The following is a 14,526-nucleotide window of genomic DNA, read 5'->3' on the forward strand; positions in this document are numbered from 1 at the left end:
TCAGTAGACATTAAAGTCATTTTACATACTTACTCTGTAGTACTTTAGGTTGAATACCATAATCTAAATGAGGTGTGATCCATGATTAATGGCACAGAGCAACACATCGGCAGTGTAGCATAGCCCACATCTGTCATCTTGTCCTTATGGTAATTATAAGGAATGTTTACACAGGAAGTGCAACTTGACAATACTGATAAAACTGATGTGTCTGGTCTGTTTTCTGTGCTCACTGAAAAATAAACTGTATATGGCTGTTTTTTGATTAATATCACCCACAACATCATAACCACAGAATCACATATATTCAATTATTGACCTGCCAGTGATCTACAGTTGTTTTTGTTGATTAAAAACTTTAAATGCCACAGCAACAATCTCATTTTGAACCATCAAACCACCCCTTATCTTTGGGGAAATTGATCTATATCTTTGATCTAGATATTTTCATTATACACAGGGGCCTAGTCACAAGTCAGGATACAAGATAAGGATGAGGAGGAATGTGTGGAGGAAATGAAGATGATGCATTGTAAAAAGCTGAATTGCATCCTGGTAGTATAGTGAAAGTACAGTGATATAAAAAGACAAAGGGGAAGTGAGACATGCAGTTCCAGGCCTGAGAATCTGTTTTCTCATTGTGTGGACCATTGCACAGCCACACTGTGTTACTTTTACTAGCTCATTTTGGTGGATTTAACTGACCCCATCTACTGCTTTAGCAACTCATGTCTTCATCAACAGTACATTAGCCATGGGCTACAAAGCTACGGGTATATTCTTGCAGCTTGTTTTATCTGCAGTTACTGATGTTTACTTTGTATTGAGTGCTACCAATGATTACATGAATTGAGCTACATGAATTAACCCCCAGCTAGTATATTAGACATAGCCAGCTATTAAAACCTTATAAGAGCTGATGAATTCTGAAAATTCAATCGGAAAGTACACCAAGCAGAGATGTTCTCAGAATATGGGCAGGCTACCATAATGTTTCAGAGGGACAGATGAAAGAAACCCTGTAGAGCTGAAAGTCAAGCAAAATTTGTTGTAAAAAAAAAAAAAAAAAAAGCCAAACATTCTCTGGTTTCATGTTCTCAAATGAAAAGAGTCACTGCTTTTCATTGTCACAATCCACTGTAAAACTTACACTTAGATTTTGGTTTGAATTGACAAAACAAGATAAGACAGCCTTGGGCTCTGGAATAATAAAAGAAATACTGGTTTAAGCTGGTTCTTTATTTAAATCAAAATAATAACTATACTCCACTGACTGAACAGCAGAAAACTCAAGGCTAAACAGAACAGAATGTTTACTGACAGAAGACAAATGTCCAGACACGTTGATGGATTAATTGCCTCTCGAGGAGCTGTGTTTCTTTTTGGGATCAGAAGAACAACCCTTGAAAGAAACCCACCAAACTGTGACAAACAATAGAACAAGGATCAGAGGCACGGTGATAGTACAGCATGACAACAACAATCCTATTTCACAGATACATCATAATAGTATAAAGTGAAGGCAGAGCTTACAGATTTGCTCCGTATCCCTCCAAATCTAATAGAAATGTTAGGAATACTTAATAGAGGCAACTTATAGGAGTCATAATGACATTTTTGTTCCCTTTTTTGCTTTATTCAAGGTTACATGCTATACAATATGTACATACACAATACACAGACTTTTTGAGAAATGTATCCCAGATTGTATTCCCATATATATCCCAATGTAACATGTTTCAAGAGGACAAGGCAACTTCGAATCTAAAATAATCAATTATTGGCTCACAATGATTAAAAAGCTATAATATCTGTGTGCTTTTTGGAGCTACAAAGATGGCCATCCAGACATATTTGGCTGATCATTTATATCCAAAGCCTCTGACAAAGTATTTCCCCAATAAACAGGGCCATGACCAGAGTCTACTGGTTAGATGTGCTGGTCCAGTTTGGCGTTACAAGCCTACTGCTCACAATGCAGCCTTTAAATTGTAGTAGACTCAACCATGCACAGGATAAGCATCCATTAACTGCATCCTGGATTAATGAGAAAGAAAAGAGAGTTAAGAGGACAGAGGCGGATGTAGAGGAGTGGCATTGGTTGGCAGCAGCCACCCCTAAAAGATGCCTGGCCATCCCAGCTGCCACCCCAGTTTGGTGGCAAATGCTGTCAAATATAATTTAGATTAATTAAAAATATAACATGTAAAATAAAAATAAAACAATTTATTGATTTCTATGATGTGCCACAATATTGTAATGTTTTTTAGTTCAAATATCTTCATTTGGGCTTTTCCCAAGCAAATATTGATATATGCGATTGTTTGTGATTAAATCAGCATATATTTCTGCCACCCCTTACCACTCTCAGGCCACTCCATGAATATTTCTCTAGATCCGCCCCTGTGTTAAATGCAATAAATGAGTCAATTCCACTCTGCTGGTGCCTCAAGTAAAACTAGGAATCCTAAACTTTGTCTGATAGTTTGGGAATCTTTTATGGGAAACTATTTGGATTCACTTTACGTATGATGCAGAGTGAACAGCTAATCTCAAATGACTGGAGGTGTTAACTCTTAGGTCAGAAGCCATTTTGTAAAGTACAAAACTGTACTAGTGACTTTTTGAATGTCTAGCAGATAATTCAACCCCGTGAAGAACTTCTGCTGTGAATGCGTCTATTATCCCTCACAAACATTTTGGCTTTTAACACAGTTTTAAATCCATGTATAGGTAAATTTGTTTTGAATCTGCTGTTTTTCACATGCTGGCCTTGTTGAGGCTGAGTGCTGGCAGGGTCGCTAATGCATCACCATTTAGTACATTTTACCCATGTGTGGACATTTCCTACGGTACACAATTACAGTACCAAAAATACCTCTTTGCAATAATGTGCCTGACCCCCATGTAGCCCAACCTTACTAAAAGAGTTGTACTGACTTACTGTGACAGCCATGCATCCTATGAGAGACTTTCTGGAAGATTCTATAAAGTGAAAGCTGTGAATAGCTACCATAACAAACAAAACTTTTAAATTATGATTTTTAATTATACGTAGGCCTATTTACTGGAGTGAAAGTATGTGACTTCAATCTTATTTAGTAAACATGGCATGAAGTACCAATATCCATTTATATTAAGTCATAGGGGGTGAAGGCTAACTGAATTTAATGTATCTTGAATGGTATTTTAATGACTTAGTTGTCTGGAATCCAATTAAAAACACACTAAAAGAAAGTGGATAGTCTCTACAAAGGTGTTAATTAGTTGTTTGGCTGTATAACCCTCAAGTATATCTGACCTGTTTTACAAGTATAATACATATACACATACATTATGGAAAAACTTTAAACTATAAAGCAGATATCAAGTCCAACCTGAATTAAATACAATTAATTTGCATGGCAGCACAATTATGTGCAGGATTTTATTCCAATGAAAAACACTACAGCTGATATCAGTGTTAAGCATAGTGGGAGTTGTCTAATTAATCGAACATCTCTGCCATGTGGAAGATAAAACTTTCTCTTAAGAAGGCGTGGGACAATCACACTCTCCTCTTTAAAAAAAAAAAAGAAGCCTTTTTTTATGGTTATTGTACACTAAATTGTTCCCGGAAACGCGTATTTTCATTTATTAAAGCAGCATTAACAGAGCTAAATTAGACATATCACTGTGTTTTGCAATGTATTCGTGTAAAATATAGTCATTTAAAAATGTAAGCGTTGATATTTTCCGGTGGGAAATTTGCTGATGCCATATTTGAAAGGCTCCATGCTTGGCTGGACTCTGGGTTTAAGGAAGCTTGTCCGGCCGGCCCCGGCAGTCGCAGCGGAGGGGGACTCGACGGCGAGAGCTTCAGGCGGTGCGTGTGTGAGCTGGTCACGGACACCGAAATATCTCCACGACGGCTTTTCTTACCATCTTAAATCAACGCAGCAATGAACATACTCGTGTAGCGGTCGTTTTGTAACATATCCAGGTGAGTTAAACTTGTGTACTGGTGTCTTGTGGGTTGTAGTTGTGTGAAAATAGCCGAGGCTAGGAGGGTAAGCTGTGGCTCAATACAAAGGCTTTCTTTGCCGGAGAAAATGCCGGGGCTGCAGCAGCCGGGAGGCCCGCCTGTGTCTTTCAAGTCGCCTACCAGCCCCGGTTATCCCTCCAATGTTTCACCCCATCCCGTCCATCTTCCAAAAAATGCGACCATATTGTTTTACATAGAAGCTTTACCGGGTATTACTTACGTTTAGCGGCGTTACTGACCGATTACCGTGGCTTTTGACAACCGTGGCCGGTACCAAGAAACATGGTTGCTCTGCGGAGTCTCCTAACGCTGCACGCCGGGCATCGGTGCAGTCCTTGCCGCTAGAGGCTTACGGGGACAGTCGGGGTTGCTCCGTTGCAACCAGGAAAGCGTATGGGAGGGAAAATACAGGCAACAACACATTTTGGTTATGTAACACAGAAAATGCTACTCCCTAATGTTGGCATGACTGGTGAAACTTTCTTTGTACACATGATATGTCAAACTAAGTTGGCATACGACTACGTTATGCTACGTTTTTAGCTCGGTTTATGCGCTTCACGGGATTTTTTTCAGCGGGGCGTATTTGGTGACCTATCGCGATTTCCTGTTGTTTATTTGCACTTTGATATCGGGTTCAGCGGGTTATAACCACTGAGCAGAATTGGTTAAGAGTTTGGCATATTGTCTGTTGGTGTCAGGCTGTAGTCGGGTTGCTCATTCCCCCTGCAGGCTGCACACTGAGCTGGAGGATTTGCTCCTGCATAGCGACTCCTCAGCTGGGTTCATGTCTGGAAACAAGCGGACAGAGTTCAGCTCTGGACATTAGGTTACTCACAGGACAGCCTGGTAGTAGTGCATGCCAGGGTTCAGATGCCTGATTGCCATCCAGTATCTACGGAGTCTGAGACCAGGAATAGCATTAACATGAGCTACTCGTGCAAGAATTGTGTTTGCATATTGTAACAACACAAACAAGCTGTAATCTGATATCAGAAACAAGAGAACTCTGTGTTTTTTAAAAGGCAAACCTTAAAACCAAGCCACCTATCGGTTCCAAACCCAGATGTATTAACCCCAGTGGTGGAAAGTATTACATTTAGTACCAGAAGTACAGTTCAAGTTAATTGTACTTAAAGTATTTCCAGTTTAAATATATAAAAAAAAAAGCTATGATATAAAATATGGTGCATTGCATATAAAATTAGCTCCACCCTCACCATATTCAACTTATTGATGTACCAGTAATAATAATCCAATAATATAATATATAATGATATGACAAGTATAAGGTGTACTTTTAGTATTGATAATTTCAGTACATTTTACTGATAATACATATGTACTTTTACTTTAGTAAAAAATACAGGACTTACTTTCTTACTACTATATATTGCATCTCTACTTGCATAAAAGCATAAAAAATCGTAATACTTTTTCCAAGAGTAACTGAACTCCAGCAGCCCAGCCTTCGATATTGCATTACAAAGTGGGATGTGTGCACCGTCAAAGCTGGCCATCAGGGAGAACTTGAACGACATCCAGTGCTGCATTAAAACTTAATGGCACAAAGAGTGTTTACGGCGACAAGGACCAATTGGTTGAACATGATAATTTAACACCATTAATTTGAGGTAATTGATACCATAATTAGAGGGCACATTCGTATTAAAGCACAGCTGCCAGCATGCCACTGACACTCAGGCTGCTGTGTAATAGATGGATGGACTAGCCACAGCATCCTGTAACTTCAGTTCCTATTCTTAAACTGCGATAGTATGGAATCTAAATTAAGTGATTCAAAATTAATCCTAAATGTTTCCCATGATACCTTGCATGGCCCATGCATATGATTGCAGATTGCAGTATTTTTTTAAAACCTGTTTCAGCCATTGCCATAATCAGCTCATTAAAGAAGACAACAACAGGCCTTAGAGTATGCAAAGTCATCACATGTCAGGATAGAGTGGAATATTGTTTTATTTTTTTAGTATTTATGCTGGAATAAAATAGATTTATTCAGGGAAGCCCCAAGGCTGGATTACCAACTGGATAAACTGGACAACTGCCAAAGGGCCCCAGGCCCTTGGGGGCCCTGAAAGTCCAATGTTCACGGTGTGGCAATTACTTTGCTGTAATTTGATTAATGGCAAATTTGTTCTGTAATGTGCACCATAAATAGTAAGGCGGCTCTTGCCCTTTTACCTAATCTAAAGCCTTGTCTTGTTTGAAAACAGATGAAGGAGGAGGTTGAAAAGATTTCCCTTGCGTTGTCAAAATCAACTTTTGGAATATTATAATCAGTGTGTGAACCATATTATGGCTTTCAAAGGAACCCACTTGGGACAGGGGGGGGGGGGGGATGGGCTTGACTGATTGGATCACAGTATGCTGACTACAAAACACAGCAATGAATAATGACAGTTTGGCGTGCAGACTGAGTGGTACTGAGAAAGTTGTTTTTTCCTGATCTGAGTTAATGTGAGTGAAGTTTATAATATTGTGCTGCTACACTTCAATTGTGATTGCAAGAGTACCTTTTGGCATGCTCCTAAGGTTTGGCTCTAGCTGAAAGACCTAAGGTTATTTGTCATAATTTATCAGAGCTATTTGGAGTCCATTCTTCCCCTCAGTGTGACCCAATGGACCTGAATACTTCCTTCTGTGGTTTCACAGTAAAAGCCTTCCAATTAACTACATCCTTTCACTTCCCAGAAGTGTTGTCTTGTGCAGTTTTGGAGTACATCTTTAATGCACTTGACTTACAATGATTAACATATGAATTATATGGGATATTTTGGAAAATATGACCAAAACAGGGCTAGGAGACTTACAGAAGCTGCAGGCATTGGACATTCTGTGAACATAGTCATCTGAATTCTCCCAGAAATTCACAAATTTCGCCCATAAATAAGCAATAACTCCTGCACCCCTAAGGCTCAAAGAAATTCTTTAATTTTACATGATAACATACAGCCCACAGTAAGTACTGCAGAGAGGTCACATGGAGTTCCTCCACACGATGGTAGCAGAGCACTGACAATATCTTTTCCGTAGCATATTCAGGATGTTTGCAAGGATATGTATTCTGACTGGAGACTTTTGTCAGCATTGAGCTGATAGACTGTAGGGTAAGTGAAGGAGAGCAGATAGTCATAGATTTAGTGGAAGTTTACCATAATAATTTGATGTGCATTGACAAGTAATATAGTCTTTTTGATTCCAGTGGTTAAAATAAATCAAAGGCAACTGACAAAATGTTCAGTCTGCTAGTATGGATGTATATTTGATATATTGTTATTTATTACAAAGCATCATGTTTTCCTTTTTGTCAGGGTAAGAGTTCAACAACAGGGTCAGGTAAAAAAAATTAAAATTTTTTTTTTTTTAAATCATGTATTATCAGGTTTTTACCAAACTCTCAAAAATCCTTTATTGATTGGGCTATAATTTGAAGACATCATCTTGTGTTCTAGGGAACTGTAATGGAAAATTTCTGACATTTTACAGTACAAACAATTAATCAGTCATTGTAAAAAATAATCAATTACGTAAGTCATTTTTAATTGCAGCATTTATGTTGTCTAAATGTGTTTTGGTAGCTGCAACCGGAAACTCCCTTGAAATATCCATCAAATCTCCCTGAACTCAATTATCAGTTCAACAGGTCTGTACACTTGGACATGTTTAGACAAATTGTTTTGGACAGATCCGCTTGCAATATTTCAATGACATAATGGACTTCGTTCACAGCTCTTACAAAAGGATTAGACATGTGGAAACTGAATGTATAATAATGCATGTCATCAGGATGCTTTGATAGATGAATCCCATAAACATATACATCTGTACATAGAGGCTTTAGTTATCAGTGTTGTCTGACTTGTCTGTCTGTTTCTCCATTTCTGTTTTTTTCTCAGATTGAACAATGTGATTGTGATCGGAGGCAGCTGCACTCCAATGGTCGAGGACCTCACCTCACTTCACTAGAATGTACTTGATGAATGTACCTCCTGTCGCAGCGACGCAAACAGAATGGAGAACATGTGGCCCACCTGGAGGCTATAGCCTTCCAATCTGCTTCAATGACTCTGACACAGAGTTGTCCACCAGAGGCACACCTATCTCAGACAAGGTCCAGATGATCATTGAGAGTCTTAGGAGCACCCAGTCCTCACTCGAGATGGGCGACGAGATGGAGGGAAATGTGCTGTCAGGACAGGAAGGTCATCCCCAAGTCTGCAAGGTTGCAGTGGGTTCTTATGTGGGAGCAAAGTCTAAAACTAAAGGTCCCACTGAAAACCAACAGGCAGATGTTTCCTCCCCAATCAACCACAAGAGCAGTGACTCTGACAGTGATGATTCAGTGGACAGAGGAATTGAGGAGGCAATACTTGAATACCTGAAGGAAAAGGATGATCACAAACGCAAGGCGGAACCGTGCTTCACCTTTCTCCCTTCATCCAAAATTCCCAGGAAGACCCCACCTATTTCTGAGGTCTCCAAACAGAACTCTGACAGCAATACATTTCTGATTGCCAGTAACCAGTTTCCAAAAAGTGTCAAAGCTGAGACTCCCACAGCAGCAGCTGTTGTACCTATAAAAAAGTATATCAAAAACAAGGTGTTGCTAAATGACAACACAGTTAAGAAATTGGATAAAGGTACAACAACAAAGAATTTATTCTTGCCCAAAGAGCAGACAAAGAGCCCCTCTAAAACAATCAGCCTCTTCAACAAAGTAAAGTGTCCCGTCACTGTTAAGGTGGAGCAAGACTCAAATGATTCCAGTAGTGATGATGGCATCGAGGAGGCTATTCAAAGATACCAGTTAGAGAAAAAGGAGCAGGAGAACAAAAGTGAGGCTTTCATCCCACATGCATGCAAAGAGGAGTCTGACTCCACTAGCGATGATGGGATTGAAGAAGCTATTCGCAGCTACCAGCTTGAACAACTTAAGGAGAAGAGTGTCCTGAAACCATTCTTGCACAAGCAAAAACCCTTTTGTAAGCCATTAATACATGCTGTTGGAAGTACAAGCAAGGAAAACATGAAGAAACACAAACTTAGAAAGAAAAAGACCCGAACAGAGAAAGAAGTGAAGTCTTTTCAACCTCCTCCTTCATCTGTTTTCATACCTAAGAATACCCTTCCCGAGAGCTCGAAGGGAAAGGGAAATGGGTTGCTTTTGTTTAAAGTAGAGAGTTTTAAGGAGCAACCTACCCTTACCCCTACCTCTGCCCCTGCCCCTCCAAAGGTTAATACAACCGCAGAGCTCATGTGTGCAGAGGCAATACTGGACATTTCAAAAACTGTTATGCCTGGGGTCTTCCATGATAGTGTTGGCCTTAGCAGTTGTGCCCCCACTGAATCTTCCTTGCAATCTTCGTTTCCTGACATCTGCCCAGATGAAGAAAGTGATGGCAGCTCCATTGATAGTGAAGATGGGATAGAGCTAGAGATCAGGAAATTTCTTGAGCAAAAGGCCCAAATGCACAAACAGCCACCCAGCTCTGCTTCGACTCAAGAGCCTGCTAGTGTAAATGAACCAGAGGAAGTGAAAGCAACACAAGTTGCAAGCCAAAAGAAACCTCCAAGATTGTCTTTGACACAGAGAAGAAAACACAAAGAAGAAACCTGTAGCATTTCCAACATGTCGGGCACAGATAACAATGTTAAAGAAGCAGCCCCTAAACCTTTACCTGAGCATGGAAAAGAATCAAGCCCATTGGCGTTTTCCCAGAGAAGTCAGGCGCTCCCAATAGCTGGATTACACGAGACAGAGCCAAGTGGAGACAAAAGCAGCTCGCTCGACAGTGATGCGGACCTAGACACTGCAATAAAAGACCTGCTCAAGACAAAAAAAAAGTCAAAGAAAAAAAACAGAGACCTAAACCGGAAATCTAGGAAGTGCCTCAAGGATGAAGAACCAATGCTGGGAAATGCTTTACCGACCAAAAGGTCCAAACCTGATCCAATTTCCAAGCGCAGTGCTTTGAAGAAATTATATAAGAGCAAGGATGACATGAAAGAGAAGTCTGGGTCGGGTAAAATGAGCATTTCACAACATAAACAAAATAATGAGAGTGAAGAGCATGATATGCATGAAGGTGAAACAGAGAAATTGAAAGCAACTCAAGGGCAAAACACGCCGTCACTGCACAATACTCAGACTGCTCTTCAGATAAAGGAAGATAGCAGTTCAGTAGACAGCGATGATAGCATTGAGCAAGAGATCAGAAGGTTTCTGGCTGAAAAGGCCAAAGTTTCCACTGCAGAGAAAAGTAACGGCACTGACACAGTTTGTACCCTACTTCAAGCTGAAGACATTAAACAGGAAAATCAGCTGGCTGAAATTCCAAGAAAAAGTATCAGCCCTCTCTCTGGACAATCTCCACTGAGCAGTAAGCCTCTTCCAACGCCACAGAGTTCTCTGCCAGACATCTCTATCGGGACACAGACATACCTGTCCTCAGTCCAGTCCCGCAGCCCCAGTCTTTTGGAACCAGCAGACGGGGCAGGGGCTGCGAGAACAGAGCAAAGGAGGCCTGGCACTGGGAGAGGCAACATCCAGGATGTTACCCCACAGGTGGAGAGAGTTCGGACAGTTTTGAGTCCTAACCTTGCTCATTCCCGCTTGGAGTCAATCAAGTGGCGCCAGAGCCTTGGACTCCCCACTACTGACACTAGGACTCCGAGTCGAACTCCATTCCATATCACCTCGTCTAAAACCAGCGAGATTGCATCAGCAGCTCCGCCATTTCAAAGCGGGGTCATCACCCCCAAATCACAGACTCCAGTCACTGTTTGGTCCTCTGCAAGGACCAGCAGAGCACCATTCCCCTGCTCTGTAGAGACAACTGTAAATACCACATTTAGATCCCCTGTTTTAAACCTTTTATCTACTGCCAGGCAGCATCCAAGGATGTCCTTTACACAGAGCCTCCCACCTGGCCACAGATCACAGTGCCCTATAGACGGAGAGACAGAGAGTATGGTGCATATGCGTAAGGACAAGAGCGTGTTTGTCGAACTTGAATCTAATAGGACCAACCATGTCCAGGTGCGAAGCAGGGAAAGGAGCGAGGAAAAGGAGAGAGTCGACTTGCTAAGTGAGATAAAAAGAGAAGGCGAGAGCATGAAGATAGATGATAAAGAAGTACATCTAGAAAGAACAGAGGAAGAATTTATAGATGAGGCAGATTGTGAGTCAGACAACAGGAGAAATCCAGAGAAGAAGCAGGGCTTTTCCACATTGTAAGTATTTTCTTTGGTCAATATGTCCCATAGCATCATATTCCAATTTTATGTAAGTTCATTTCTTGATTGTGCCCTGTTAACAAATATAATGTAGGTTATGATCAAGCTCATTCATTTATAGGCTCTAAGGGAATGTTTGTTAATATGATTAAACAAAACAGGCATTTTTTTTAATGCGTTTGTATATTTATACGGCTATGTAACACAATGGCACCATCATGAAAACTTTTTTTTTGTGCTCTGAGGTTAAATCATATCATCGAACCTTTAAAAAGCAATACAGTGACATATTGGTACAAGAGGCAGACTGCATGAGTAGAATACTTTAGTGCAGAAAATGACATCGTCCTAAATATCTTTCACGTTTTATGTAAAAAGAAGTGACCAAGAAAAGTAACCAGTCATTATGACAAAATAAGGGTTTATGGTTACGTCCAAATGCTTAAAATTTGGTTGTATCTTTTTAAATGTACCAGTGGGACAATGTTAATTAGCAATGCTAATCAAAACATACATATGTGCAAAAGTTAAAAAGTCATTATTTTGTAGGTTATTGTAATATGTTTCTGTCACAGCCTTCATTAGGGGTATCTCAATTAAAGTCAAAAGATAAAACGTATATAATTAGATCCATTTACGCTCAGGTGTGCAATAAATATAATAAATTAAACATTTTTACACAGCTTGGTACGTTTACTAGACTCTAGATTACTAGAATAAAGGCCGTGCATGCAAAAACATTTATGACCTGGTTTATTAGACCTGAAATTATTGATTAGTCTAGAGAAAATCAACATTTGAAGACGTTACCTTGGGCTTTGAGAAGTTCTGATGGCCATTTTCTACTCCTCCTATAGAGTAAAAGATTAATCAGCTGATCAAGGAAATACTTGGATGATTCATGAATAATGAAAATAAGCATTATAGCAGTCCTCAACAATCTCATGCAGAGCGGGGTAACATGGCAATTTTATTATAATAAAATCTTCTATAACATGGGATTACATTTATCAAAAACCATCCTAAAAGTGCTTATTTTTTAATAAACAAGAGATCAAATCTAGCATAATACAGTTAACCACGACTTTACCTGACCAAATTCAAACATGTCAACCATTTACTGAATTGTTCGCGGTTTCGCCCTGGCTGCTCCCTCCCCATATAGTTCCATCCCACTCAAGTGTAGCCAAAAAGAATCACTCTGTAGAGACCTTTTTCACAGCAGCCATTTTGACATGAAAATCTACCAATGATACTAATGAAGGTTCCATTCCATTGTAGTGTAGCGGAGCCTTTCCAGTGAGCCAGCATGCACAGTAGCAGCCCCCTGACTCTGCTCGACCTAAATGGAATGGAACCTTAATTACTATCACTGATAAACACCTGTGTTTACCCGACTATTTCATGTCAAAATGGATGCTGTGAAAAAGGGTCTATTCTAAGCTCCACCTTCAAAACATGCCACTTTACTTCCTCCCTCACTCTAGCTCACCTCTTTATGTCATTACCTCACGATGCTGAAGTTCTAAATCTGGCCGCTTCTATTGAAATAATATGTTATAATTACCTTCTCACCCACAGATTGAGCCTTTATAACTTTTGCACATGAAAAGAAAATGCCGGGGTACACTTTTGAAACGGATAACCCAAATTTAGAACACCAGTGGGTACTGAAATCATTTTTGTTTGTTTTCCCAACTACATGGAGATATTACGCTTCATCTTGCCAGCACCATTGGTTTTTCAGACACAGTGCCCTTAGTTTATTATATGGTTTGAATTTATAGATGGGAATTTAAATCTCATCTGTCGATGAAAGCCACTGTAAAAGTCTTGGACTTATTACCTCTACGACTCAAGTGTTGTTCCAGATTCCACAGAAGCCACATAGTTACTCCTCTCTGTCTTGCTATACTTGATATTTAGTGTGTTCATTTCTTTGTCACGTTAAAGTTTTCTTGAATTTCATATGTGAAAAAAGGCTATTTATTTTTGTTTATTCAAAAAAAAGTAACTGAACATGCTGTGCATTGCCAGGTTTTGTAAATATTTTGTAAGAAGTGTTTCTTTTTTCTTTTACTCTTTCTGAAAAAAAACTTTTGCTGTGTCTTTTAAGTGCATCTGTGTAATAAAGAGTGGAATCCGAGGAACAATGGGTCTCTCTCATTAATAATGTATAATAATTTGCATCATAGTTAAACGCCTCATGGACGATAAATACCGGTTTAATTTACAGGCTTGAAGATGGACTTTGGGATCAATTATTAGGTGATTAAGTAATTACTGGGAATTGGTCTGATGTGTATCCTGCTCTGCCTTGCCCAGGTCTTTGTCCAGTGCCATTGACCCTGGCATCACCTTCAGACCTTGCATAGCTCTTACAACAGAGGAGAGAAGCAGGATGTTCAACAGGAGGTACCTGGCTAAAAAATGCAAGAAGGTACAATTATGTAGAATCATGACCGCAAGTAAATTTTGCTTCAGTATTTGTATCCCTATAAGATGAAACCAGATATTCAGTAACATATTAGCCAAGTTCACTAGCCTGGAAAGGAAAGCTGAGCATATAGTTTTACTTTGGCTTTTTGTAAAAAAGTTCCAGATCCAGAGAGTGTGAAATATGTATTATACGATGCTTGCAGGGGGTACGTTCGCTCAGTAGTGGTCCTGCGCAGAACAAGGCCGTGCAACGTGTCAAAAGAAAGCTTCAGTTCATTCCAGTCGACAGGTATGTGATCGGACTCAAATGGTCTCCACAGTGAGTGATCAGAGTTAAATGAAAACCAACTCATCACAGATGATTTCCCTCTTTTTCAGGAGAAAGGAAGCCCCCAGTGACCAGAGCATAACATAATCAAACTTCTGCATTTAAAAACATGCACATAGATGATGCTTGAAATTACAGTATGTGGGTTGTTGAATAATCATTTTGCACTTTAAGTGTTTGTTTATGTAAGGTTGGCTTTTCAGGTTTGATGTTGCAGGCTAGTGGCAATTTTGTATTGTGGCTTATTTGTATTAAATTGGTTTACCCTGTTTTTTGAAATATATATTAAGATTCTCCAAAATATACTACAATACATTTATCTGACTAAAAAGTAAATCCTTAACCCCAAGAACTCCTGCCACTATTCTTAACTACATTGTACTATTTAGTTTGTTTCACATTGCTACTGAATAATAGGAGTTTACTTGTGTTAGGGTTAGTTGCTGTTAAAACTCATATTGGATCAGATAGATTC

At 39.6% G+C, this 14,526-nt stretch overlaps 1 protein-coding gene and 1 long non-coding RNA gene across 2 annotated transcripts; one reads left to right on the forward strand and one right to left on the reverse strand.

Moving 5' to 3' along the window:
- Window positions 1-1,220: 1,220 nt before the first annotated feature.
- On the reverse strand, window positions 1,221-5,127 carry LOC127370054 (uncharacterized). Its single transcript, XR_007886136.1, has 2 exons — window positions 4,245-5,127; window positions 1,221-2,037 (listed from the first exon to the last, which is right to left on the reverse strand). It is a non-coding gene; the product is annotated as an uncharacterized LOC127370054 (long non-coding RNA).
- On the forward strand, window positions 3,675-14,443 carry ppp1r26 (protein phosphatase 1, regulatory subunit 26). Its single transcript, XM_051411750.1, has 5 exons — window positions 3,675-3,982; window positions 7,945-11,281; window positions 13,610-13,724; window positions 13,927-14,012; window positions 14,102-14,443. The coding sequence occupies exons 2-5, from the start codon at window positions 8,016-8,018 to the stop codon at window positions 14,136-14,138; spliced, it is 3,504 nt and encodes a 1,167-aa protein (XP_051267710.1). The 5' UTR covers window positions 3,675-3,982; window positions 7,945-8,015; the 3' UTR covers window positions 14,139-14,443.
- The last annotated feature ends 83 nt before the right edge of the window (window positions 14,444-14,526 follow it).

Source organism: Dicentrarchus labrax, unplaced genomic scaffold (genome assembly GCF_905237075.1).
Source record: "Dicentrarchus labrax unplaced genomic scaffold, dlabrax2021, whole genome shotgun sequence".
NCBI lineage: Eukaryota > Metazoa > Chordata > Actinopteri > Moronidae > Dicentrarchus > Dicentrarchus labrax.

Coding starts and splice junctions, on each gene's coding strand:
- ppp1r26 (XM_051411750.1), top strand. CDS start 8,016: ATGTACTTGATGAATGTACCTCCTGTCGCAGCGACGCAAACAGAATGG. Junction 13,725..13,926: donor TGGCTAAAAAATGCAAGAAG/GTACAATTATGT, acceptor CGATGCTTGCAG/GGGGTACGTTCGCTCAGTAG. Junction 14,013..14,101: donor CAGTTCATTCCAGTCGACAG/GTATGTGATCGG, acceptor CCTCTTTTTCAG/GAGAAAGGAAGCCCCCAGTG.